At 43.6% G+C, this 27,239-nt stretch overlaps 1 protein-coding gene across 5 annotated transcripts in view; it reads left to right on the top strand.

Annotated features, from left to right (window-relative positions):
* TBC1D8 (TBC1 domain family member 8) overlaps nucleotides 1-27,239 on the top strand; it is a 139,735-nt gene that overhangs the window by 106,270 nt on the left and 6,226 nt on the right. For all 5 annotated transcript variants that reach the window (XM_044925669.1, XM_044925667.1, XM_006071934.3 and 2 more), the window contains 8 exons: nucleotides 129-343; nucleotides 956-1,073; nucleotides 4,085-4,370; nucleotides 5,266-5,395; nucleotides 5,523-5,621; nucleotides 6,846-6,914; nucleotides 15,001-15,241; nucleotides 16,072-16,137. In XM_044925669.1, the coding sequence (XP_044781604.1) occupies nucleotides 129-343; nucleotides 956-1,073; nucleotides 4,085-4,370; nucleotides 5,266-5,395; nucleotides 5,523-5,621; nucleotides 6,846-6,914; nucleotides 15,001-15,241; nucleotides 16,072-16,137 (1,224 nt within the window). The remainder of the gene's footprint in view (nucleotides 1-128; nucleotides 344-955; nucleotides 1,074-4,084; nucleotides 4,371-5,265; nucleotides 5,396-5,522; nucleotides 5,622-6,845; nucleotides 6,915-15,000; nucleotides 15,242-16,071; nucleotides 16,138-27,239) is intronic.

Raw genomic sequence — 27,239 nt, 5'->3', positions numbered from 1 at the left:
GTGTTGTGAGAGTTTCAGTTGAACAGCAAAGGGACTCAGCCATACATATACGTGTATCCATTCTCCCTCAGACTCCCCTCCCATCCAGGCTGCCACCTAACATTGAAATGTTATTTGTAAATCACCAGATGCCGTCACGGACCTTGCCGCGCATCCCGGTTACTACGGCAACCTGGTGGAGGAGTCCATGGGAAAGTGTTGCCTGGTGACGGAGGAGATAGAGCGGGACCTGCACCGTTCCTTGCCAGAGCACCCTGCCTTCCAAAACGAAACGGGCATCGCGGCCTTGAGGAGAGTCCTCACGGCCTATGCCCACAGGAACCCTAAGATCGGGTACTGCCAGGTGAGCTGGGCGCTGCAGGGCCGTCCCAGGCCAACCACCCAGGCCTCAGGTGCCATGTTCCTAGCCATTTGTACCAAGGACTGTCCTGTGGAGGGAATCGGTCTCGTGGAGTCAGACACGCTGATGATGTGGGAGGAGTGTTACCCAGTGCCCAGGAGAGCATGGCATGAGCTGGCCCCTGTCCTTAGGAGGCCATTCAGCCTTCATGGCCTCCCAGCCTCCACTGCAGGATGGTATTGATGAAGCCGCTCTGGAGCGTCCTACCTCTAAACCGTACAGAAGTCATCAGGATTATTTTTAAATCTGAACATAGACACAGAGATTAGTGGGGTTGGGTTCTGAGCCTAAGGCGTGCTCCACAGCCCAGCCCAGCATCACTCCCTGGGGGCCAGGCTCAAAGCAGCGGCTGATGATTCAACCCAGTGGGTCTTGTGAGGCCCACGTTGATAACTGGTCATTCCAGCTCAGTCTTGATTGGCTGGGTATACTGCATCTCTCATCTGTGTAGTCTGGACTTCTGTGGATCACTTGGCCTTGTGTGTTGTTGAATGTCTCCGTGGTACACATGACCTGGTCAGTAATTGTCCGCTCCCCTGTGAATCCTCTGAGCAGTCCATGAACATCCTGACCTCTGTTCTGCTGCTGTATGCTAAGGAGGAGGAAGCCTTCTGGCTGCTGGTGGCTGTGTGTGAGCGGATGCTGCCCGACTACTTCAACCACCGAGTCATTGGTAACTGTCTGCTCCCTTCCCCTCTGTCCCTCGGGGTGGTGATAAAGAGACTTGGCTAGTCTCTGCACCAGCACCGTCTGACTCTTGAATCTTCAAAACTAACTGATGTAACTCTCTGCACAGTTTTGGCAAAAGGGTGGAATGTGGTAACCCAACTGCTTCTTTGCCACAAACTCTTACAGATTTTTTTTTTTTTTTTTTTGGCTGTGCTGTGTGGCGTGAGGTATCTTTGTTCTCTGACCAGGAATCAAACCCATGCCTCCTGTAGTGGGAGCAGAGGCTTAACCACTGGATCCCTGGGAAGTCCCCTCTTACAGATTTTTGGATAAAGAAAAATTATTTTATATGGATAGCTGAACTTAAGGAAAGAAAAATTCCTAGGTTCAAAAAGCAAGTCCAAAAGTGAAAACCACAGAGGTTTTTTACTGATGCTGAGGCCTGGAAAGAGAGGAGGTCTCCTTCTTGGTCCCCAGGGAGTTTGCAGATAGCAGATGGAGGGAGTAGAGGAATAATGGAGACCCTTGAGGCCCGACGTAAAGGGCAGAGGAGGAGACTCCTCACTTATCCAGGCTGGGTAAGAAAGGGCATTTGTGGCTGCCCGGGCTCTGGGCAAGCCTGTGTGTGACCCCTCAGTGCCCAGGCATGTGCGCCGCTGACCTTCGTGTGGTTGAGATTTGAATTTGCACCCTGTCTGTGATCCAGCTATCTCCTCGTGGAGAAAATGACATGGAAATTGCTCTGGCCGGGCGATATTCTTAGGGACACCGTATAGTAATCCAGACTGAGAGGTGGGAATGGCCTGAACTTAGGATGGCAGCCGTGGCATCAGAAACAGAAGAACTGGTGTGAGATGGAATTTGGCAAAGGACTGGATGTAGGGACAAGGCAGGAAGAAGAGGCTTGAGGACTGAGGTCTAAGAACTGAGGGAGTATGATGACCACCGGGAGCAGGGGAGGGCTGGATGGGAAGGAGGTGGCCCTTGACTTCTCCCCTGGCCGCCTTCCTGTGTTTGGGTGGCTAATTGGTTTGCTACCCTCTTCCGTTCATTTCGAGGGAGGTACTTAATGTTGTACAGAGCAGCAAGGAGTAACCAGAACCTCGAGGTCACTGGGGGGCCTGCTGCCCAAGCCCTCACTGGGTGATGTGACAGATGGTAGTCAGCAGTGAGCAGCAGACCCTCCATGATAATGTGACCACCTCCCCAGTACAGGGAACGTTGCTACAACCCACAGAGTTCCCTGCCACACTCAACATCTGGTACTGATTTCTGTCACCACAGGTTTTCTTGGCTTGTTCTTGAACTTGGAATAAATATAATAGTAGAGAATGTTCTGACTTCCTTCACTCAAGATACCGTTGGTGCATCAGCAGGTCCTTTTCATTGCTGCGTGCTATTTCATGGTGCGTTCACACCATGATGCTTTCATCCCAGTCATGGGAGTTTCCAGTTTCTTCTTATAAGTCCCAGTGAACATCCGTGTATAAGTCTTTTTGGAATATATATTGACACTTTTCTCAGGATTTACCCAGGAGTAGAATTCCTGGGTCACAGATGTATGCTTAACTTTATAAGAAACTGTCAGTTTTCCAAAATGGACAAAACGTATTCACATTATCTCATACCAGCAACGCATGGGAGTTCCAGTTGCTCCATATCCCTGTTTATACTTGGAATTTTCTGTCTTTTTAATTTTATCCATTCTGGTGGGTGAGAGTGGTATATCGTGGTGATTTTCATTTCCATTTCTCTGATCATTGTTAATGATGTTGAACCTATTTTTCTGTGCTTATTGGTCATTTGTCACTTTAGAAATGTGCAAATCTTTTGCCTTTTTTTAAAAAAAAAAAAAAGATTTGTTTATTGATTTCTTATTATCAAGTTGCATCAGTTCTTGATTTTTATTTTGATCACAAAACCTTTGTCAGATATAGTTACCACAAATATTTTCTCTGAGTTTGAAGTTTGCATTTTCATTTTATGAATGGTCTCTTTTGAAGAATACCAGTCTTTAATTTTGATGAAATCCAATTCATAATTTTTCTATGGTTAATGCTTTTGTGTCCTAAGAAATTTTAGCCTTTTGCCTGTATTTTCTTTTAGATGTTTTTTTAGCATTAGCTTTTATACCTAAGTCCATGACACATTTCATATGTATTTTTCTGAATGGTTTGAGGTAGGAAGAGGGGTCCCTTCTCCCTCCCCCGCCCACGTAGGTGGGCACTTGGTTCAGCACTGTTTTATTTTATTTATTTATAATTGAAGGGTAATTGGTTTACAATATTGTGTTGTTTCTGCCATACATCAGCATGAATCAGCCATAGGTATACATATGTCTCTTCCCTCCTGAACCTCCCTCCTGCCTCCCACCCAGTCCTACCCCTCTAGGGTGTCACAGAGCACCAGCTGGGCTCCCTGAGTCATGTAGCAAATTCCCACTTGCTCTCTGTTTTATATATGGTAGTGTATATGTTTCAAGGCTACTCTCTTCCTTTCGTCCCTTCCTCTCCTTCCCCCACTGTGTCCATAAGTCTGTTCTCTATGTCTGGGTCTCCACTGCTGCCCTGCAAATAGGTACCATCTTTCTAGATTCTATATATATGCATTAATATACAATATTTGTTTTTCTCTTTCTGACTTAGTCTGTATAATAGACTCTAGGCTCATCCACCTCATTAGGACTGAGTCAAATGCGTTCCTTTTTATGGCTGAGTAATATTCCATTGTATACATGTACCACAGCTTCTTTATCCATTCATACTTTGATGGACATCTAGGTTGCTTCCGTGTCCTAGCTGTTGTAGATAGGAGCACTGTTTTTGAAAATGACAGATGAAAATATTATCCTTCTCCCATTGAATCACCTTGGTCCAAACATCAGAAGTCAGTGAACCAAGTGTGAGTCCTTTCCTGGACTCCCATCCTGTGTCATGGTTCTGTGTATCTCAGAGCAGCTCTAATCTGAGAGGGAGTGACTCCCTCCGCAGCCAGTCTCCGTGGCTCCTTCCCCAGGGGCCCAGGTGGACCAGTCCGTCTTCGAGGAGCTCATCAAGGAGCAGCTCCCTGAGCTGGCGGAGCACATGCACGACCTCTCGGCCCTGGCATCCATCTCCCTGTCCTGGTTCCTCACGCTCTTCCTCAGCATCATGCCCCTGGAGAGTGCCGTGAACGTGGTCGACTGCTTCTTCTACGATGGCATCAAAGCCATCTTCCAGCTGGGACTGGCTGTGCTGGAGGCCACTGCCGAGGGCCTGTGCAGCAGCAAGGATGACAGCCAGGCCTTGATGGTCCTCAGCAGGTGAGGCGGGGAGCCGGCGGCTGGACTGGGCCGTCACTGTGGGGCTGCCCTCCACTCTGCCAGCTTGTGGTCCCCTGGGGCCAAGCCATCGGCGACCTTGTCATCCTAGCCACCTTCCCTCACTCCTGTCCACCAAGAGGCAGGAAGGTGAGGGTACTGCTGTCTTTCTCTGAACAGGTTCAGGTGTCCTAAGTCTAGATGGACCTCCAGTGACCTTGAACGGAAGGAGGGCAGGCGGGCACAGGGAAACATGGGCCTCAGGAAGCCAGCTGGGGGATGTGGACGTTTTGGGCACAGAAACGGGTGTGTTGCAGTGAAGGCAAAGCCCGTTAGCCCGGGGACATGTGGAACCGAGGGCGAGGCTGGTAAATGACAAGTTCCTGTGCAGAATACTGTGGAAACACAGTGTTTACATCACTGGAGAGTCAAAAAAGTGAAAGTGTTAGTCGCTTAGTCATGTCCTACTCTTTGCGACCCCATGGACTGTAGCCCACCAGACTCTGTCCATGGGATTTCCCAAGCAAGAATCCTGGAGCAGGTTGCCATTCCCTTCTCCAGGGGATCTTCCCGACCCAGGGATTGAAACCTGGGTGTGTCACATTGCAGGCAGATTCTTCACTGTCCGAGCCACCAGGGAAGCCAGAGTGTCAGAGACCTAGGAAAACTTCCTGTGGCTCCAGGGGCACCATGTCCGTCTTCACGTTCGTTTCTCCTTTTCTCTAGAATGAGTGTAGCTGTAGCGGCCTGGCCTTTCACAGAGACGGGAGACAGAGGAGCCCGTTGACAGTTGCTGCCCATGTCTGGGGGCCCCTGTGAAGGTGGTGGGGGCTGCGAGGTGGCCAGGGTGGGGGAGGGGATGGTGATCCCATGCTTTCCTGGTGTCTGATGCGCCCAGGTTTCTGGACCACGTCAAGAACGAGGACAGCCCGGGACCCCCGATTGGCAGCCACCACGCCTTCTTCTCTGACGACCAGGAGCCGTGTCCCGTGACCGACATCGCAGACCTGATCCGGGACTCCTACGAGGTACCTGGGCCCCACCCCCAGGTCTCTCGGGAGGTGAACTTCCAGGGAGGTGCTGGGGGCTGCTGCTTGTCTGCTGTCTGGATGCAGGGAGGGTTCTGTGAGCAAGTGCTCCCTCTCTCCCCTGCAGAAATTCGGGGGCCAGTCTGTGGCTCAGATCGAGCACATGCGCTGCAGGCACAGGATCCGAGTCCTCCAGGGCCACGAGGACACCACGAAGCAGAACGTGGTGAGTAGAGGCCACCTCCGCACCACAGCCCCCGGCGGCCAGGGGCCGACCCGAGCTGGGCCTCCTGCTGCCTCCCGACAGGAGAGTGACAGCTTTTGGGTTTTTTTGCATTAAATTAACAACTAAGTGGTTCAGATGGTAAAGATTCTGCTTGCAATGCAGGGGACCTGGGTTCCATACCTGGGTCAGGAAGATGCCCTGGAAAAGGCAAAGGCAACCCACTCCAGTATTCTTGCCTGGGAAATCCCATGGACAGAGGAGTCTGGGGGGCTACAGTCCCTGGGGTCACAAAGCGTCGGTCACAGCTGAGCAACTAACAACAGCTTGACAGCGGTGAGCTAGTGGAGAAACGGCGTGGGTTTAGTTTTAGAGTCAGACAGACTGTGAGCAAATTAACTACTGTGAGCCTCTGTCTCCCTTGTTGTAAAATGAGGGTAACAACACTCATCGTGTGGGGTTAAATAAGGGACAATATAGAAGTTGCCCGGTGCCCAGAGCCTGCAGTCTTTATTTTTTTTAGGGGCCACTACTACTGGCGTGGCAAACCACTCCAATATTTATTCTTGCCAGGAAAACCCCATGGACAGAGGAGCCTGGCAGGCTACAGTCTGTGAGGTCACAAAGAGTCGGACAGGACTAAGTGCACATAATTTAGAAAAATCTATGTATTATTCATTTATTTTTGGCTGAGCTGGCTCTGCACTGCTGCATGGGCTTTTCTCTAGCTGTGGTGAGTGGGGGCGCCTCTCCAGTTGTGGTTCAAGGGCTTCTCATTGCTGTGGCGTCTCTCACTGTGGAGCACAGGCTCTAGGGTGCACGGGCTTCCGTGGTTGCGGCATGGGAGCTTAGCTGCTCTGTGGCCTGTGGGGATCTTCCCAGACCAGGGATCAAACCTTTGTCCCCAGCACTGGCAGGCTGACTCTTAACCGCTGGACCACCAGGGAAGTCCAGGCCTGTAGAGCTGGTGGTTATGCTGCAGGAACTTGGCACCCAAGCTCTAGCCTTGCCAGTGTTTGATCCTTTGCAAGTATTTAAACGCTTGTCCTGAGTCTTGGATGTGTGAATGAGAAAGGTTGAGGATGAAGCCCTGAGAAAGTCTCCATAAAGCCATCTCTGGATGATCTGGGCGCCCGGCGTCCACTCCAGTGGGACGCGCCTCCTTGACCCCTGATCCTCCAGGGCAGGCAGAGCATTCACTCCGTGCCTGTTTGTTCTTTCCTCGAGCTCCGAGTTGTTATCCCAGAAGTCTCTGTCCTTCCTGAAGACCTGGAGGAGCTCTACGATTTATTCAAGGTAGGAGACTCAGTGGGGTGAGGAAGCGACAGACCCTGAGTCAGGCCGCAGCCGAGGCTGCCCACCTGCAGTGGGGAAGGGCCAGCTTGGGCCTGCTGAGTGCAGCGAGGCTGGGGCGGCCCCTGCCAGCCGGCTCTGGCTTGACGGTGCCTGCTGAGCCCGTGCACGAATGCTGCTGCGCTTGGCCCAGAGGCCCTCAGTGACGGGGACGCACCCCACACTGCCCAACGGCAGTTCCCAGTCAGCCGTGGACACAACAGTGATTCTTACTACACTGTCTCCTCGTATCCATTTTTTCCCTGTTATTATTTTTTTAAGTTGAAGTATAGTTGATTTACAATGTTGTCTTTGATTCTGGTGTATAGCACAGTGATTCAGTTATACACATATATGTATTTTTTCATTACAGATTATTACAAGGTATTGAATGTAGTTTCCTGTATCACCTCATGTACGTTTTACTCATAACACCACCTACAAGACGTGTATACATATTTTTTGGTTTGTGGGGCTGGTCTGGATGCTTATTTATGTTCTGTTTTCCTTGATGCTATTATTAATACTTTTTCATGTTGCCATATGATCTTATTTTTAAATCAGTTTACAACTTGTCCTGTTGGTAATGCTTAATAGTTGGTGGCCATTCCCTTTTCCAGGGGATCTTCCAAACCCAGGGATTGAACCTGGGTCTCCCCCATTGCAGGCAGATTCTTTACCATCTGAGCCACTAGGGAAGCCCCAGTACTTAATACAGTAAACCGTATTTTGAATATTTGGGTATTTAGGTGGATTCCCAGCTCTTGCTACTTACATCATCCTGCAAAGACCATTTTCAAGTGCCTTCCTAGAAATTTTCTTGCTTGAAACAGTCAGTAGAAATGGGGAAGAGAGGCTGACAGTGGACCCACTCCTGACAGCTTCGGCAGTGAAGGGGAGAGGAGCAGAGCGCAGGCCAGCAGAGCAGTGGCAGACCCAGAGGAGTCTGGCCACTGGAGCTCTTCTGGTGGGGACTCTGAGCCCTTGGTCCCTCTGAACTTGAATTGCCGTGTACTTGAAATAGTCCCGAGCAGCGTGTAGGCTCTGAGTGGAGCCACAGATCTGTCTGACCCTCCTGTAGCCGTCCCGTCACTGCCTGCTGCGGTCACTGACGCACGTGGCTGGCTTAGTCAATTGCTGGCACTCCTCACCCCTCATCAGCAGGATGTGTGATGAGGACTCCTGTAAACATCGCTAGTTTTCAAGTTTTATAGTTTTCTCTGTTGCATGAAGAGAAAATACACAGTCAATGGTGACTTGGTGTCCCATGCCCCACCTCTCTTTGTCAAGGACTTAAAACAGGGAACACTAGAAACACAAAAGCAGGTAAACCAAGGTGATATTTAGCACGAAGAGTCTAATTTCTTTAGGGCTGACTGTTCTCAATTTGGGAGAATAAGACACATCAGACATCTGAACTTATATAACTTAAAAGATTGCTTTAAGTTCACCATGAACTGCATTAAGTACTAACCATATTATTAAACTTTCATACAAGGAGTATTTAAAGAAGACAGCCAGCCATTTCCTGTTTCCTATTTCTATCTTTTCTGTGAACGATGTGGGTGAAATTTATTTTCGTATTTGTTGTTAGCTCTGCAGGCCCTTCGTTTGTGTAGGGCTGACTACAAATGTTAACTTAACTGTGACTACAATGCCAATTCCAAGATAACACTTCCAAAAGAAGTTTCAGTGAGACAGCATCATAAGCACAGCGTCTCGTTCTGTGGCACAACCTGAGGCACCGCCTGTGTGCACCCAGGGCCATCCTCACGCCCCGCAGAGCAACCCTCGCTGTCCCCCACCTCAGCTCTTGCTCCTGACCTTCTCTGAATTTCCTTGGCTTTTGTAGTCTGACCTCATATATTTAATTAATTTTTTTTTTGGTGTTTAGGATGTTTATTAGGGAGTACTCTTTTTCTTTAACTTTTTATTTTATTTTATAGCTGATTAGCAATATTGTAGTTTCAGGTGGACAGGAGAGTGACTTAACCATACACATACATACATCCATTTTGACTTCATATATCTTAATGCTTGTTTTATTTGTTGTTTTTGTTTTAATTGAAGGCCATTTACTTTACAATATTGTAGTGGTTTTGCCATACATTGACATGAATCTGCCACAGGTGTACATGCGTTCCCCATCCTGAACCCCCCTCCCATCCCTCTGGGTCATTGCAAGATATAAGGTTCCCTAGTTGGATTTTGCATGTGTCTCTTGTCTTTTGAACCAGAGGTTCATTTTCCCAGGGAAAGGGCCACAAAGAGATACCCTTACATCGCTGAATAAATATGTGATAGGTTCTCATTAAGGATTAAGGAGTGGCCTTAACTTCCCTGCGTCCTTTCCTAAGCCTGGGATGTACAGGTATGACTGTTCTCTGTGTTAACAACAAACCGTCTTCTCTGACTGTCTTTTTTACAGACTCTTTCCTATTAAAGATGAACAGTGTGTGCTTAGTGAAATCCATTTTTATTCTGAATTTAAAGTCACCTTTCTTTTTTGCCTGAATTCAATTCTTTTTTTTTCTTTGTTTCATTGAGATATAATTGACCTACAGCATTGAGTGTAAGCTGTACAGCATAGTGAATTACATATATTGCAAAATGATTCACAGTAGGTTAACATCCATCATGTCATTTGTTATTCAGTTGCTCAGTTGCATCCAACTCTTTGCAACCCCATGGACTGCAGCACGCCAAACTTCCCTGTCCTTCACCATCTGCCAAATCTTGCTCGAACTCCTGTCCATTGAGTCGGTGATGCCATCCAACCATCTTGTCCTCTGTCATTCCCTTCTCCTCCTGCCTTCGATCTTTCCCAGCATCAGGATCTTTTCTAATGAGTTGGCTCTTCGCATCAGATGGCCAAAGTATTGGAGCTTCAACTTCAACATCAGTCCTTCCAATGAATATTCAGGATTGATTTCCTTTAGGATTGACTGGTTTGATCTCCTTTGCAGTCCATGGGACTCTCAAGAGTCTTCTCCAACTCCACAGTTCAAAAGCATCAATTCTTTGGCACTCAACCTTCTTTATGGTCTGACTCTCACGTGTATACATGACTACTAGAAAAACCATAGCTTTAACTATACAGACCTTTGTTGGCAAAGTAATATCGCTGCTTTTTAATATGCTATCTAAGTTTGTCATAGCTTTTCTTTCCAGGAGCAAGCGTCTTTTAATTTCATGGCTGCAGTCCCCATCTGCAGTGACTTCGGAGCCTCCAAAATAGTCTCTCACTGTTTCCAGTGTTTGTCCGTCTGTTTGTCATGAAGTGATGGGGCTGGATGCCCTGATATTAGTTTTTTGAATGTTGAGTTTTAAGCCAACTTTTTCACTCTCTTATTTCACCTTCATTAAGAGTTCATCTTTGCTTTCTGCCATAAGGGTGCAATCTTGATTCCAGTTTATGCTTCATCCACTCCAGCATTTCTCATGATGTACTACTCTGCATATAACTTAAATAAGCAGGGTGACAATATACAGCCTTGCCATACTCCATTCCCAATTTTGAATCAATCTGTTGTTCCATGTCGAGTTCTAACTATTGCTTTTTGACCTGCATACAGGTTTCTCATGAGGCAGGTAAGGTGGTTTGATATTACCATCTCTTTAAGAATTTGCCAGTTTGTTGTGATCCACACAGTCAAAGAAAGGCTTTAGCACAGTCACTGAACCAGAAGCAGATGCTTTCCTGGAATTCTCTTGCTTTTTCCATGATTCATTGGATGTTGGCAGTTTGATCTCTGGTTCCTCTGCCTTTTCTAAATCCAGCTTGACCATCTGGAAGTTCTCAATTCACATTTGTTGAAGCCTTCCTTGGAGAATTTTGAGCATTACTTTACTAGCGTGTGAGATGAGTGTAATTGTGCGGTAGTTTGAGCATTCTTTGGTATTGCCCTTCTTTGGGATTGGAATGAAAACTGACCTTTCCCAGTCCTGTGGCCACTGCTGAGTTTTCCAAATTTGCTGGCATATTGAGTGCAGCACTTTCACAGCATCATCTTTTAGGATTTGAAATAGCTCAACTGGAATTCCATCTCCTCTACTAGCTTTTTTCATAGTGATGTTTCCTAAGGCCTACTTGACTTCACATTCCAGGATGTCTGGCTCTAGGTGAGTGATCACACCATTCTAGTTATCTGGGTCATGAAGAGTATAGTTCTTCTGTGTATTCTTACCACCTATTCTTAATATCTTCTGCTTCTGTTAGGTCCATATCATTTCTGTCCTTTATTGTGCCCATCTTTGCATGAAATGTCCCCTTGGTATTTCTAATTTTCTTGAAGAGATCTCTAGTCTTTTCCATTCTATTGTTTTCTTCTATTTCTCTGCATTGTTCACTTAGGAAGCCTTTCTTATGTCTGCTTACTGTTCTTTGGAACTCTACATTCAGATGGGTATATCTTTCTTTTTCTCCTTTACTTTTCACTTCTCTTCTTTTCACAGCTATTTGTAAGGCCTCCTCAGACAACCATTTTGTATTTTTGCATTCTTTTTCTTGGGGATGATTTTGATCACTGTCTCCTATACAGTGTTAAAATACCTCGGTCCATATTTCTTCATGCACTCTATCAGATCTGATTCCTTGAATCTATTTGTCACTTCCACTGTATAATCATATAGATTAAAAAAAAAAAAACAAAAAACCAAAGCAACAAAAATGGTTTTTTTCTTGTGATGAGAAATTTTAGGACCTACTCTCTTAGCAACTTTGGAATATACCATACAGCAGTGCTAAGTATAGTCATCGTGATATACATACATCCCCAGGACTCATTTGTCTTTTAATTGGAAATTTGTACCTTTTGACCACCACCATCTTATTCTACAACCCACCCCCAGCTCCTGCCTCTGGTAAAACCACGAATCTGATCCTTCTCTATGACTGGAATCATTTGTTATATTGTTTAAGATTCCACTTACAAGATCATATAGTATTTGTCTTTCTCTGACTTATTTCACTTACCATAGTGCCCTCAAGGTCCACCCAGATAATAAAGCAGTGTTTTAAATTATATAAACCCATGTTTGTGACATCTTTCCCTTATTCTCTGAAACTGAGAACAATTTTATTAGTCTTCTCTATCCGAGTGAGATGGGAACTATCTATACTTGGTAACATATACTTGGTGTCAGGGCTACTCTGGGAAACACCCGGGACCTGAAACAGTGCTTTGTGTTAATATAGTCCCAAAGTGTGCTTTTTAAAAAAATTGGAGTATAACTGTTTTATGTTGTTAGTTTCAGCTGAATAACAGTGTGAATCAGCTATATGTATACATGTGTCCCGTCCCTCTTGACCCTCCCTCCCACCTCTCTTGGTCATGACAGACGCTGAGCTGAGCTCCCTGTGCCGTGCGGCAGCTTCCCGCTAGCTGGCTATTTCAACTTGCATTGCTGTGTGTGTGTCTACAGAGGATACAGTAAAAAGGGAAAGAAATCAGGAATGAGATTCACCAGCTGTTGTTAACATTCAGCTAAATTTATTCACTTCTGGATTATCAGGCCCTGAAGAGCATTTAGTTTGTTTAATATTATTTTGCCTGCTTCTGTGTTCTGGTTAATACTTTTATTTTTGAAACTTAATTTAAAAACACAAACTGAAACAAAAATATACTGTATATATATAAATATATTTATATACTATATATATTTATATATATAATATATAGAGTAATACCGACTCACTATTTAAAAAGAAAAATAAGCAAAATTTAAAGGGTCTTATCCTGTCTGTGCCTGTAGTCCCACTTTGTACAGTAATTACTGTTACAGTATATGGTGAATCTGATTCCTGATTTCTTTCCCTTTTTACTGTATCCCTCTGTAGACACACGCACAAGCAATGCACTCTTACTTTTTTTTTCCACATAGAAATGAGATTGTGCTACACACAGCAGTCTGCAGTTTTTAAAATTTTATGGCCATACCATGTAGCATGTGGATCTTATTTCCCTGACCAGGGATCGACCCTGTGCTGCCTGCATTGGAAGCATGGCGTCTTAACCACTGGACTGCCAGAGAAGTCCCTGCAGTTTTTACCATGGACATTCTTCTAGAGTCAGTATCTGCAGACCTTTTCTCATTCTTTTTTAGTGACAGTAGAATTCGATTGTAGGGCTGAACCACAGTTTATTCACCTTTCACCTGCTGAAGGCCATCTATCTCCTTTCCAGTTTTTTCTGCTTTATAAACAGCGCTGTGTGGAGCATCCTTGAGCCTTTCTCCAGACACCTGTGCTGCTGTTTCTGTAGGATGGGTTCCTTAGGGATGCACAAACCAAATTTCAGTCACTGTTGCTAAAGTGTTCTAGATCTTTCAGATTTCAGTTCCACTGATGATGTCTAAAAGTGTTCATTTCCTAATGTTTCACACTCAGCTATCATTTAATATTATGAATCTTTAAAAATTTTGCGAGCCTTGTAGAAAATTGCATTTCATTTTTAAAAAATTGTTTATTTATTTATTTGGTTGCACTGTGTCTTAGTTGTGGCACACGGAATCTGCAGTGTTCACTGAGGCATGCGGGATCTTTAGTTGTGGCGTGTGGACTCTTGCTGCAATGTGTGGGATCTGGTTCCCTGACCAGGGATTGAACCTGAGCCCCCTGTGTTGGGAGTACTGGCATCTTAGCTAGTGTACCACTAGGGAAGTCCCAGAAAATTGCATTTCATTTTAACTTAAATTTGCGTACTCATTAGTGAGGTTGCATACCCTTTTGTAAGTTTATTGGCTAATTGTCTACTTTCTTGTATCATCTCTTCATATCCTTTGCTGATTTTTGTATTGGCTTCTAGGATTCTGTGTAAATTGGTTGCACTGGTCTTTAGCTTTTATAACTATGTTCTTCTGGATAGGATTCTGAGGGCCTCTAGCTAGCATGACAGGATGACAAAAATATACACACAAATTCACAGCGTGTCTTGGGTTTTGAGAAATGGGAATTTACGAGACCTTCATTTTACACTTAAAAGTTCTTACAGTACTTCTCATCGTTCTGCAAAGGCTTTTTGAAGAACATGGCTGCTGGTAATATGCAGTAAAATTATAAGTGGCATTTTGGTCTCCATCTGAGCACAGGCACCGGGATGGTAGAGCATCTGTGCTTGCTCCTGTGCCATCCCATGGGCAGAGGGCACTGAAGTCGTGAAAGGATTCTGAGTCAGTGAGCCGAAGCGTCCCACGAGATGATGTAGTCCAGGTGCAGAAGATACTTTCTGAAGAGCTAGCTGGTCCTCAGTGATCAGTGGTGGGGCCCGTGTTGATCGCTTTAGTTTTCAGTCTATTCCCAAGACTTCAAATGGTCTTTTTTTTTTTTTTTTTTAATTTTTGACTTGTTAATATGGTCATGTGGTTCAAAATTCAGAACGTATAAAAAACAGCATGTAGTAAAAAGGCTTGCTCTTTAATCTGGGCGCCTGCCCCTGTCTTCTCCCTCCACAGGTAACCAGTGATGCTAGTTTCTTCGTAGCCTATAGATTCATCTAGTAGTTTTTGACTTTTGAATAATACGATTTTAAGTGAAAATATCAGAATAAAAATTGTACGACTTCTTTAATCAAAACAATGATAGCCGAGCTATACATTTCAAAATTGCTAAAATGGGGACTTCCCAGTGGTTAAGACACCATGCTTCCAGTGCAGGGGTCATGGGTTAAATCCTGGGTCAGGGAACTAAGATCCCGCATGCCACATGACCCAAGAAAATAGAAAAAAAAAATTTTTTTTTTAATTATTAAAATGGTAAATTTGATTAAGTATATTTAGCTACAGTGAAAAAAAGAAACCTTAATTTTAAAAATGTCAGAATTACATATGCATGTAGGCAAGGACTACAGGGTAATAAGCGAAAACTTTTACATGTCTGATGAGAGCGATGACATGGTTAGTTTTTTCATTTTTTCTGTTATAATGGTGCTTATTTGCTGCTTAATAATTTTGCAAAGCAAGCTAGGCGAGAAGGCCAGGTTGGCTTTGGCCTTCACGTGTGTGGCCTCCCTGGGGAGCCACTGCCCCTTACAGGCCCTCTCCTTCCTGGTAGAGAGAACACATGATGAGCTGCTACTGGGAGCAGCCTCGGCCCATGGCCCCACGCCACGACCCCAGCAGGCCCTACGCAGAGCAGTACCGCATAGACGCCCAGCAGTTTGCACGCCTGTTCCAGCTCGTCTCGCCGTGGACCTGCGGGGCCCACACGGAAATCCTCGCAGAAAGGACTTTCAGGCTTCTGGACGAAAACATGGACCACCTTATCGAATTCAAGGCGTTTGTGAGCTGCCTCGGTATGACTGTGTGGGTCTTTTTTGCAGTGAGTTCATACGGGCTGTGAGTCTGTGAACACAAGACAAAGGGATAGTGAAGCAGGCACATCCACTCAATGAAATAGATCTGTGACTCGCCTGATGTGATTTTGGGACTTTAGAAAGCCCTCTGCAGGCTCCTCTCATGACCCCTCTTATGCTTCCTAAGGGTCACGGTGGGGAGGGGAGCCCAGGCACTCAACATTAAAGGTCACTGACCATGTGCTTCTGGGCACCCAGGGTGTGTTGATGGGTTGTTAGGAGACACCTTCCTAACTCATTTAAAAAAACAAACACTTTTTAATTGAAGTGTATTTGATTTATAATATTGTATAAATTTCAGATATACAGCACAGAGATTCAGTTGTACAAGTCATATATGTATGTGTGTGTATATATATATATTTTTTTCAGATTCTTTTCCCCTATAGATTACCCAATATTGATTATAGTTCCTTGTGATACAAGGAACTATACAATACAATAGGTCCTTACTGGTTGTTTATTTTACACATAGTGGTGTGTATGTTAATCCTCGCCTCATTTGTCCTTCCCACTACCCACATTCCTAACTTTTGCAGCTAAAATTAAAATCTTTCCGAAGCTGTGAGGCCAGATAAGATTCCCAAGGTTATCTTGCAGCTCTTCTCACATTTTCTTTCCACACACGGTGTCTGGAGAGGTGGGAGATGAAGTGTCAGGTCAACAAACACTGGCCTCACTACGTTCTCTCTACACTGACTGTGTCCTGACACCTGGATTTGAACCATTTGCCTCTGCTCAGTCTCTCTCTCTCTCCTTTAATTTTGCAGATATTATGTATAATGGAGAAATGAATGAGAAAATTAAACTGTTATATCGGCTTCATATCCCCCCAGGTAAGAAATTCTAAGTAGAAAATGAGGCTCTGTTGTGCCTTGACCTGGATCAACTTTGAGCATGATCTTGAGGTTCTTCTCTTTTTAAACGTATTTAAACTTGAGGCAATAGACATTTCTAGTTTGGAGGGGCTGATGACAGGTTTGACGTACCGTGTTGTGTGGCTTGTGGCAGGGGTTCCCAAACCCGAGGGTGCATCAGAATCATTTGGGCAGCCCGTTGTAACACAGGATGCCTGGCCTACCCGTTCTGATTCACTGGGTCTGAGGACCACACTTCGAGAACCACCAGCCTGTGGGATGTGGGGGAAACAAACCCTGGTTGCCTCTATAGATGGCTGTTGTAGCTTACTGTTTTGTTTTGTTGTTTCCAGTGAGGCAAAACTGGTATATAATATTGCATTTAGTTTCAGGTGTAAAACATAACGGCTCAGTCTTGTATACAGCACCAAGCGATCACCGCAGTAAACCTCGCTACCATTTGTCACCATAAGATTGCCCTCCCTCACCTGTTTCGCCCACCTCTCAACCGCTTTCCCTTCTGATAACCATCTGACCTCTGTATCAAGGAGTTTTGTTTGTTTCATTTTTTAGATTGCACATATGACTGAAACTGTATAATATTTGTCTTTCTCTGACTTATTTTGCTTAGCATAATGCCCTCAAGGTCCATCTATATTGTTGCAAATGATAAGATTTTCTTCCTTTTTCTGGCTGAGTAGTATTCTGTTGTGTGTATGTATGCGTGTGTGCAACTTTACTGAATTCATATATACTAGGAGTGTTTTGGTGGAACCTTTAAGGTTTTCTACATATGGTATCATGTCATCTGCTTCCCTTGTGGCTCAGATGGTTAAGAATCCGCCTGCAATGCGGGAGACCTGGGTTTGATCCCTGGGTTGGAAAGACCTTCTGGAGAAGGGAAAGGCTACCCACTCCAGTATTCTGGCCCAGAGAATTCCATGGACTGTATAGTCTATGGGGCTGCAAAGAGTCGGACACGACTGAGCGGCTTTCACTTTCACTTAAGATTTTCTACATATGGTGTCACGTCATCTACAGATAGTGACAGTTTTACTTCTTCCTTCCCAACATGGATGCCTTTCATTTCCTGTTCCTGCCTAGTTGTCTGGCAAACACTTCCAGTAGTGTGTTGAATAAAAGTGGGCAAAAGTAGGCATCCTTGTTTTGTTCCTGATCTTAGAGGAAATGGCTTTTAGCTTTTCACCATCAAGTATGATGTTAGCTGTATTTGTCATATGGCCTTTATTACATTGAGGTACATTTCCAAAATCGCTGCAGATGGTGACTGCAGCCATGAAATGAAAAGACACTTGCCCCTTGGAAGAAAAGTTATGACCAACCTAGACAGCATATTAAAAAGTAGAGGTATTACTTTGCCAACAAAGGTCCGTCTAGTCAAAGCTTTGGTTTTTCTGGTGGTCATGTATGGATGTGAGAGTTGGACTATAAAGAAAGCTGAGCACCGAAGAATTGATGCTTTTGAACTGTGGTGTTGGAGAAGACATCTGAGAGTCCCTTGGACTGCAAGGAGATCAAACCAGTCCATCCTAAAGGAAATCAGTCCTGAATATTCACTGGAAGGACTGATACTGAAGCTGAAACTCCAATACTTTGGCCACCTGATGTGAGGAGCTGACTCACTGGAAAACACTCTGATGCTGAAGATGTTAGGAGAAAGGGATGACAGAGGATGAGATGGTTGGATGGCATTGCCAACTCAATGGACATGAGTTTGAGTAAGCTCCGGGAGTTGGTGATGGAGAGGGAAGCCTAGTGTGCTGCAGTCCATGGGGTTGCAAAGAGTCGGACATGGCTGAGCAATTGAACTGAATATTTCCTAAATAACCACTTTAAGAAGTTTTAGCATAAATGTATACTGAATTTTGTCAAATGCTTTTTCTGCATCTGTTGAGACAATCCTTTATCTTGTTAATGTGGTGGATTGGATCATGTTGATTTATGTATGTTGATACATCCTTCAGTTCAGTTCAGTTCAGTTGCTCAGTTGTATCCGACTCTTTGCTTACATTCCTGTAATAAATCCCACTTGATCATGGCATATAATCCTTTTAATATATGTTTGAATTAGATATGCTCATACTTTGGGGTTTTTACATCTATTTTCATCAGGGATATGGCCTATAATTTTTTTTTTTAATGGTATCCTTGTTTGGTTTTGATATGGGGGTAATTCAGGCCTTTTAAAACGATTTTTGAAGCATTCTCTCTTCAGTTTTTTTCGAGTTTGAGAAGTTTAGGTATTAAATCTTGAATGTTGGTAGAATTCACTAGTGAAACCATCTGGTCCTGGGGTTTTGTTTGTTGTTGTTGTTGAATCACTCAGTCGTGTCCGATTCTTTGTGACCCCATGGAGTGTAGCGTGCCAGGCTTCCCTGTCCTTCATTATCTCCTGGAGTTTGCTCAAACCCACATCCATCGAGTCAGTGGTGCCATCCAACCATTTCATCCTCTGTCGCCCCCTTCTCCTGCCCTCAATCGTTCCCAGCATCAGGGTCTTTTCCAGTGAGTTGGCTCTTCCCAGCAGGTGGCCAAAGTATTTGGAGCTTCAGCTTCAGCATCAATTGCTGAGTCAATGTTCTTTTCTTTTTAAATTAATTTATTTTAATGGAGGATAACTTCTTTACAATATTGTGATGGTTTTTGCCATACATCATGTACTATTGACCTGTTGAGATTTCCTGTTTGTTCATGATTCAGTTTTGGAAGACTGTATGTTTCTAGGAATTTACCCTTTTCCTCTAGGTTATTCATTTCGTTGTATAATTGTTCATGAGTTTCTCACGATCTTTTTTCTATGATATCAGTTGTAACTTTTCTTTCATTTCTGACTTTGAACTCTCTTTTTCTTGGTAAAGCTAGGTAAAGGTTTGTCAATTTTGTTGATCTTTTCAAAGAAACAGGTCTTAGTTTTATTGACTTTTTCTAGTGTCTTTTTAATCTCTATTTCATTTATTGCTATTAATTTCCATTAGAACTGATTTTGCTGTATCCTGTAGAATTTGAAATGTTATATTTCCATTTTCATTTGTCTCAAGGTATTTTAAAAATTTTCTCCTTGATTTCTTTCTTGACCTACTGGTTGTTTAACCTCGACATAATTTGTGGTTTTTCCAGTTTGGTAATTGATTTCTAGTTTCATACTAATGGGGTTGGAAAAAAATGCTTGATATGATTTCAGTCATCTTAAATTTATTGAAACTTGTTTTCTTGGAGAATGTTCCTTGTGCACTTGAGACTATGTATTCTACTTTGGGATGGAATGTGTTGTATCTATGTGTGGTTTACGGCTGACGCTTCACTACTGACTTTCTGTCTCGATGTTCTATCCGTTAATGTAAGTGAGGTCTTCAAGTCCCCAACTAGTGCTGTATTGCTGTCAGTCTCTCCCTTTAGGTCTGTTAATATTAGCCTTATTTATTTAGGTGTGCCTCTCCTGGGTGCATCAGTGCTTACACGTTATATCTTCTTGTTAGATTGATTCCTTCCCAGCTTTTGTTTCAGTCTGTCTAGTGTAATATAAGCATAGCCACCCCAGCTTTCTTTGTTTTCATTTGCAGGGACTGTCTTTTCCATCCCGTCACTTTCGGCTTGCGGCCTACTATCTGAGTGAGCCTTTTGTAGGCAGCATATGGATGAGTCTTGTTTTCATCCATTCAGTCACTCTGTTTTTTTATTGGAGAATTTAGTCTGTTTACATTTAAAGTAATTACTGATAGACATGTACTTATTGCTGTCTTGTTAATTGCTTGTTGTAGTTCGTCTCTTTTCCTTTTTTCTCTCTTCCCTTGTGGTTTGATGACCTGTGGTGGTACATTTAGATATCTTTCTCATCTTTTGTGTAGGTTTTTGCTGTGTGGTTATCACGAGTTTCACTATATGACAGCCTATATATATAGATATAGATATCTATACATAGATCTATACAGATCTATACCAATCAGTTTTAAGTTGATAGCAATTTAAGTTTACACGTATTCTAAGAATTATGTATTTTTACTCCCTCTTCCTATACTTTACTTTAGATGTGAAGTTTTACATATTTTATTTTTTTATATCCTTTGGCCTATTATGCTTTACTTAATTGTACTGCTTTTGTCTGTTAACCGTTTTTCTAACTTTGTAGGTGGTTGAACAATCTTTATATTGCCTTTATCAGTCAGATTTTGACTCTGCTATGTTTTCTTGTTGCTAGTTAGGGCTTTTTCTTTTTAGCTTAAAGAAGTGCATTTAACCTTTCTTATAAGGCTGGTTCAGTGGTGGTAAAGGCCTTTATCTGTTGTTTGGAAATGGTCTATCTCCCCTTCAGTTCTGAATAATAACCTTTCTGGGTGGAATACTCTTGATTGGAAGTTTTTTCCTTTTAGCACTTGGAAAGCATCGTGCCACTCCCTCTGGCCTGCAGTTTTTGCTGAAAAATCAGCTCAGTCTTATGGGGGTTCCACTGTACATAACAACATTGTTTAACAGACGGAAGAGAAATATTCCAGATGATCTGATACCACATCAGGTGATACAGGGATGAACAGTATTCTAGAAGATTACTAAACCTGGAGTTTTCATTGCAAAAAACTGATCGATATGTAGGTATTGGTCATTTTACTCAGCTAGTTGCACTAATTGGACTTCCAGAAGACAAATTCCTGGAAGAACATTAGATCCATTAGGAAGAAGCATCAAAACCAGCTACTGAGAATGATGTATTGGAATTGGTAAATGAAGACAAATGACTGAGGCATTGGAGGCTTCCTGTAGGAGAGCCTGCTGAGAGTGGAACTGACAGCATGGGCTCTGTCCCTCCTGGGAACTCCAGGATGCAGGGAATACATTGTCAGGCTCGCAGAGCAGCTCCCACAGGCGTCCCTGCTGCTCTGGATCCATGTGAAGGGATGTTTTCAAAATGATGACTCAACTAAAATTGGAGCTGCTTTAGTCTTTGTGTTCAGCTTTAGGTGAAGAAGTAGAGATTTCTTCCTGAGGTTGTTTACATGCAAGAGTGCATTTGCTGTTCAAAAGAAGAGTTTTTTCAGGAGTTGAGTTAGGTGGCTCAGTGGTAAAGAATCCTCCTGCCAATGCAGGAGACATGGGTTTGATCCCTGATCCAGGAAGATCCTACATGCCTCAGAGCAACTAAGCCTCTGTGCCACAACTGTTGAGCCCATGCTCTAGAGCCCGGGAACTGTGAATACTGATCCCACACACCACAGCTACAGAAGCCCATGCGCCTGGATGGAGCCTGTGCTCTGCAACAAGAGAAGCTACCACAATGAGAAGCCCGTGTATAGCAGAGTAACTCGCCACAACTAGAGAAAAACCTGTGCAGCAGCGAGGACCCAGCACAGCCAAAAATAAATGTCTTTTAAAAGTTGAGTTAAAAAGAAAAATGTTATAAATGATTCCAATTTACTGTTTATTAAAAACAGTTTTATTTTGCTGCGCTGCACATCGTGCCAGATCTTAGTTCCCTGACTGGGGATCAAACCTACACCCCTCTGCAGTGGAAGCACAGAGTCGTAACCACTGGACTGCCAGGGAAGTCTCAAAGGTAGTTATTTTAAAAAGGACTTAAAATGTTGAAAACCTGAGTGAACTTCATTGAGAATTGGAAGATCACATGAAAACATGAATGTGCACTGACAAAGTATGGATTCAGAGCAGAAATTCATCTTAGAAAAATATGAGGTTATAAATGCTTCATTAATGATGTTTCATCAGTATTATAATTTGAATCCTCAAGCATAATTATAGACTAAAACAGCAATATCTATATAAATGAGTTTATATCAATATCTATATAAATTTTTAAATACATGATATGAAAAAATGTTGGCTGGATTGAAAATTCACTCATATAATGGGACCTCCCTGATCAAGGAACTAGATTCTGTGTGTTGCAACTAAGAGCAAAGATCCTGCATGTTGCACCTAAGACCCAGTGTAGCCAAATAAATACTAAAAACAGGAAACCAAAATTCAGTCATATTATCAAAAAAACTCAGATTTGTTAGTAAGGGAGAATCATCATACGCTTGAAGTAAAACAGAAACATTTGAGCCATTCAAATTCTCAGTACTGGCAAGAAAGCAGTTTCCATGAAGTACAGCAACGTGCCATTTGCTTCTACCTTCTTGTCCAAATAGTTTCTCAGTGATGGTGATAGTCCATTTGAAGAGGTTATTATTTAAAAAGCCTAATCAGGAATTGCATGGAGACATTTCAGTATAATATTAATATGAAAACTAATACTAAAAAGTCCTGAGCGTGCTAAGATTTCAGTACCATTTGACCCATTTTGTTACTTGGCAAAATGTATTTTGTTCCATTGCCCTTGATTAAAGAGTGCACCTTGGAAGTTCAAGTCCATTGACAGAATGGCTCCACTTTCGAGGTCTGTGCAGTACAACTGAAAATATACTAGATCTTTGCAAGGTGGCTATGCTCACAGCTCTACCACCAACACTGAAATACACTAAATCTTTGCATGACGTTGTCTGCTTTGTCCAGAGTACCTGCAGATAAGACCCATAAGTACTGATATGAATATATATGGGCTTCCCATATATATTAATGGATAGCTCAGTGGTAAAGAATCCACCTGCCAGTGCAGGAGATACAGGAGACCCGGGTTCGATCTCTGGGTTGGGACGATTCCCTGGAGTAGGAAATGGCAACCTACTCTAGTATCCTTGCCTGAAAAATCCTATGGACAGAGAAGCCTGGGGGCTGCTGTCCACAGGGTCACAAAGAGTTGGACACGACTTTAGTGCCTGAACAACAACGACTACTGATATAAAACCATAGATTTCATGGAATATTCACTGTGGATGACAACCTTAGTAGTATTATGGAATGGGAAATCATGTGTTTGAAATTATTATCAAGACACACGGCATGTGACAAGTACTCTTTGTCTAAGAAAAAAGTGGCACCCAGGTCATGTCCACCATATTGGTTCTTGACTTTTTGGTTAGCCTTTTGTTCTGGTTATACTAAGAAACTATACTGAAGAAAAGGCTATAATCTCCTGCCCTTGAGAGTGTGCTGATATGTACAAATACCTGTTGGAACCCAAGGGACTGAAGGATTGTTACACCACTCTAAGGACCAGATTATTAATGGGCATGACCCAATTGGCCTACACGAAGAAGGCTTATCAGTTAACGTGGAAATATGTGAACTAAATGATGACTCCAGTCATGAAAGATCAAGAACTGCCCCCGCAGACTGGAGCAGTCAGTCTGAGGACTCAGAGTCTGAAAATGGATGCTGTACTATGGAAACTTGCAAAGGTCAACTCACAGGACCCAGAAGTGATAGTTTACATCTGATAACTTGGGCAGTACTGATGCCAGCTGCATCAGAAATGATACCAGGCTCATTCAATTTGGTGACAGACAGCTGAGGCTAGATGTAAGTCTGATCTTTGGATTGGGATCCTGAGTTGAAAATATCACTTGAGGGTTTTGAAAAATATGAATAGTGTAGAATATAAACCTTCTAAGGAACATTTTGTGAAATTAAAAGATTACATAGAACTTCTTATAATTTTATTTATTATTTATTACTGGCTGTGCTGAGTCTTCATTGGTTTTGCTTGGGCTTTCTCTGGTTGTGGCAAGCAGGGGCTACTCTGTACTGCAGTGTACCGGCTTCCATCTCAGTGGCTTCTCTTGTTGCAGAGCACAGGGTGTGGGGCACTCGGGCTTCACTAGTTCCAGCTCTCGGGCTCTAGAGCACAGGCTCAGTAGTTGTGGCTCACAGGCTCAGTTGCTCCTCAGCACTTGGGATCTTCCCAGATCAGGGATAGAGCTCGTGTCTCCTGCATTGGCAGGCAGAATCTTTACCACTGAGCCACCAGGGAAGCTCCTCCACTGAACTTTTTAAAAGAGAAAAGCTAGTTGCTTAAGACCCCTGATATTATGCAAACTGTCAAGGAGCCACTAAGATTGGATTTGTGGTCCCAGTGAGTGTTCAGTATGCATCACAGCTCAGGAGGTTTTCTGGATTATATATCTGGGACACAAGTTGGAGAGTTTGGTTGATCTTCCTATCCTACTGATGACTTGGGTATACTGGAATTCCTAATTGATCCAAATGCAAGTCTATGCTGTTAGAAGTTGATTGCTGTTTCCAGCCACCGTGGAGAGGTAGAGGGGGGTACTGTTTGGCTTTTTCAAGAAGAAAATATGATGGAAAATGGTATTATTATTTAACATTTTATTTTGTATTGGTTGGTGTTGTTCAGTTGCTCGGTTGCATCCAACTCTTTGCGACCCCATGGACTGCAGCACGCCAGGCTTCCCTGTCCTTCACTATCTCCTGCAGTTTCCTGAAACTCATGTCCTTTGAGTCGGTGATGCCATCCAAGCATCTCATCCTCTGTCGCCCCCCCTTTTCCTCCTGCCCTCAGTCTTTCCCACCATCAGCGTGTTTTCAATGAGTCAGCTCTTTGAATCAGATGGTCAAAGTATTGAAGCTTCAGCATCAGTCAGTGAATATTCAGGGTTGATTTCCTTTAGGGTTGACTGGTTTGATCGTTTTGCTATCTGAGGGACTCTCAAGAGTCTTCTGTAGTACCATAGTTCAAAACATTAATTCTCTGGCCCTCAGCATTCTATATGGTCCAACTCTCACATCCATACATGACCAATGGAAAAACTAGCTTTGACTACACAGACCTTTGTCAGCAAATGATGTCTCTGCCTTTTAATACACTGTCTAGGTTTGTCATAGCTTACCTTCCAAGGAGTAAGTGTCATTTAATTTCATGGCTGCAGTCACCCTCCACAGTGATTTTGGAGCCCAAGAAAATAAAGTCTCTCACTGTTTCCATTGTTTCCCCATCTATTTGCCATGAAGTGATGGGACTGGATGCCATGATCTTAGTTTTTTGAATGTTGAGTTTTAAGCCACCTTTTTCACTCTCCGCTTTCACCTTCATCAAGAGACTCTTTAGTTCCTCTTCTCTTTCTGCCATTAGGGTCATCTGCATATCTGTGGTTATTGATATTTCTCCCCCAGCAATCTTGATTCCAGCTTGTGCTTCATCCAGCCTGGCATTTCGCATGATGTACTCTGCATATAAGTTAAATAAACAAGGTGATAATAGACAGCCTTGACATATTCCTTCTCCAATTTTGAATCAGTCTGTTGTTCCTGTCTGGGTCTAACTGTTGCTTCTTGTCTGCATACAGGCTTCTCAGGAGGCAGGTAACATGGTCTGGTATTCCCATCTCTTAAGAATTTTCCACAGTTTGTTGTGATCTACACAGTCAAAGACTTTAGTGTAGTCAATGAGAGAGAAATAGATGTTTTTCTGGAATTCTGTTACTTTTTCTATGATGCAATGGATGTTGGCAATTTGACCTCTGGTTCCTCTGCCTTTTCTAAATCCAGCTTTTACATGTGGAAGTTCTCAGTTCACATACAGTTGAAGCCTCACTTGAAGAATTTTGAGCATGACTTTACTAGGGTGTGAGATGTGTTCAATTATGCAGTAGTTTGAACATTGTTTGGCAGTGCCCTTCTTTGGGATTGGAATGAAAACTTACCTTTTCTAGTCCTGTGGCCACTACTAAGTTTTCCAAATTTGCTGGCATATTGAGTGCAGCACTTTCACAGCATCACCTTTTAGGATTTGAAATAGCTATTTCAAATAGCTCAGGAATTCCATCTCCTCCACTAGCTTTGTTCATACTGATGCTTCCTAAGGCCCACTTGACTTCCCACTCCAGGATGTCTGGCTCTAGGTGAGTGACCACACCATCGTGGTTATCTGGGTCATTAAGACCTTTTCTGACAGTTCTTCTGTGTATTCTTGCCACCTCTACTTAATCTTTTCTTCTTCTTCTTTTAGGTCCTTGCCATTTCTGTCCTTTATTGTGCCCATCTTTGCATGAAATGTTCCCTTGGTATCGCTAATTTTCTTGAAGAGATCTCTAGTTTTTCCCGTTCTATTGTTTTTTAGTATTTCTTTGCATTGTTCACTTAGGCTTTCTTATCTCTCCGTGCTATGCTTTGGAACTCTGCACTCAGATGGGTATATCTTTCCCTTTCTCCTTTGTATTGTAGCCGAGCACAATGTCATGATAGTTTCAGGTGGACAGCAAAGGGACTCGGCCAGACATATACATGTATCCACTCTCCCCCAAACTCCTTTCCCATCCAGGCTGCCACATGACACTGTAGGCCCTTGTTGGCTCTCTATTTTAAATATAGCAGTGTGTACATGTCCATCCCAAACTCATTATCCCTCCCCCCCAGCGACCATAAGCTCATTTGGAAAATGGCATTACTTTGATGACTGTAAAGGGCATCTGAAGGCCAAACAGTGTTGAAAGCAGTCTGTGTCCCCTTCTGCCAGAGATAAGCAGCTTTCAGTGGAACTGGTTTCCCCCACAAGCATCCCATTCAGAAAGTGGTGAGATAGCAGTGGTGCTGAGCGTTACAGGGAACGGACCTGCGCCCCGACTAATGATAGTCCTGCAGCCACAGGGAGACGTCTGTGCGGGTGTCTGTCTGTCGAAGCCGTGCGCTTATCCACCCGTCACACAGACATCTGAGATCAGGAGTTTCAGATAACCAAATGCAAATCCTTCATCCAACTTTTAATTTGTGCAGAATGTGAAGTGAGAGACAGTGAAAAAGCATTAATAGGGTTGTCTCTTAATCCATGTATAGTGCTCAACTGTGATTTACAGGTATACTGGAATGCCAAAACAAGATTACATTGATAGAAGTTCATAATTTCATTTTAAAAGGTTGAAAGAACATTTGAGGATTGTATAGATTCTGTGGACTGTTTGTCCTAATGCACTGTAGCTTACATTTCTGAAAGAGTAGATAACAGGATGAGCGTTTTCCAGTGAGCTCCCAGCCTCCTCCACTGTCCCCTGGGGTCCAGTCCGGGTCCAGGTGCTTAATGCTGAGATGGAGGGGAGAGAGGTTGTCGAGCACTGCTCTGAGGTTGGCTGGCCTTTTCTGGCTCCGTCACTGTTGATGCTTGACCTACCTCCTCTCTGTGCTCCTGTGTTTGTGTATTAGTTCTTTTGAGAGCATCC

Source organism: Bubalus bubalis, chromosome 12 (genome assembly GCF_019923935.1).
Source record: "Bubalus bubalis isolate 160015118507 breed Murrah chromosome 12, NDDB_SH_1, whole genome shotgun sequence".
In the NCBI taxonomy this organism is placed as follows: Eukaryota; Metazoa; Chordata; class Mammalia; order Artiodactyla; family Bovidae; genus Bubalus; species Bubalus bubalis.
Note: the sequence above shows the minus strand (reverse complement) of the source record. Positions and strands in the feature narration are given on the sequence as shown.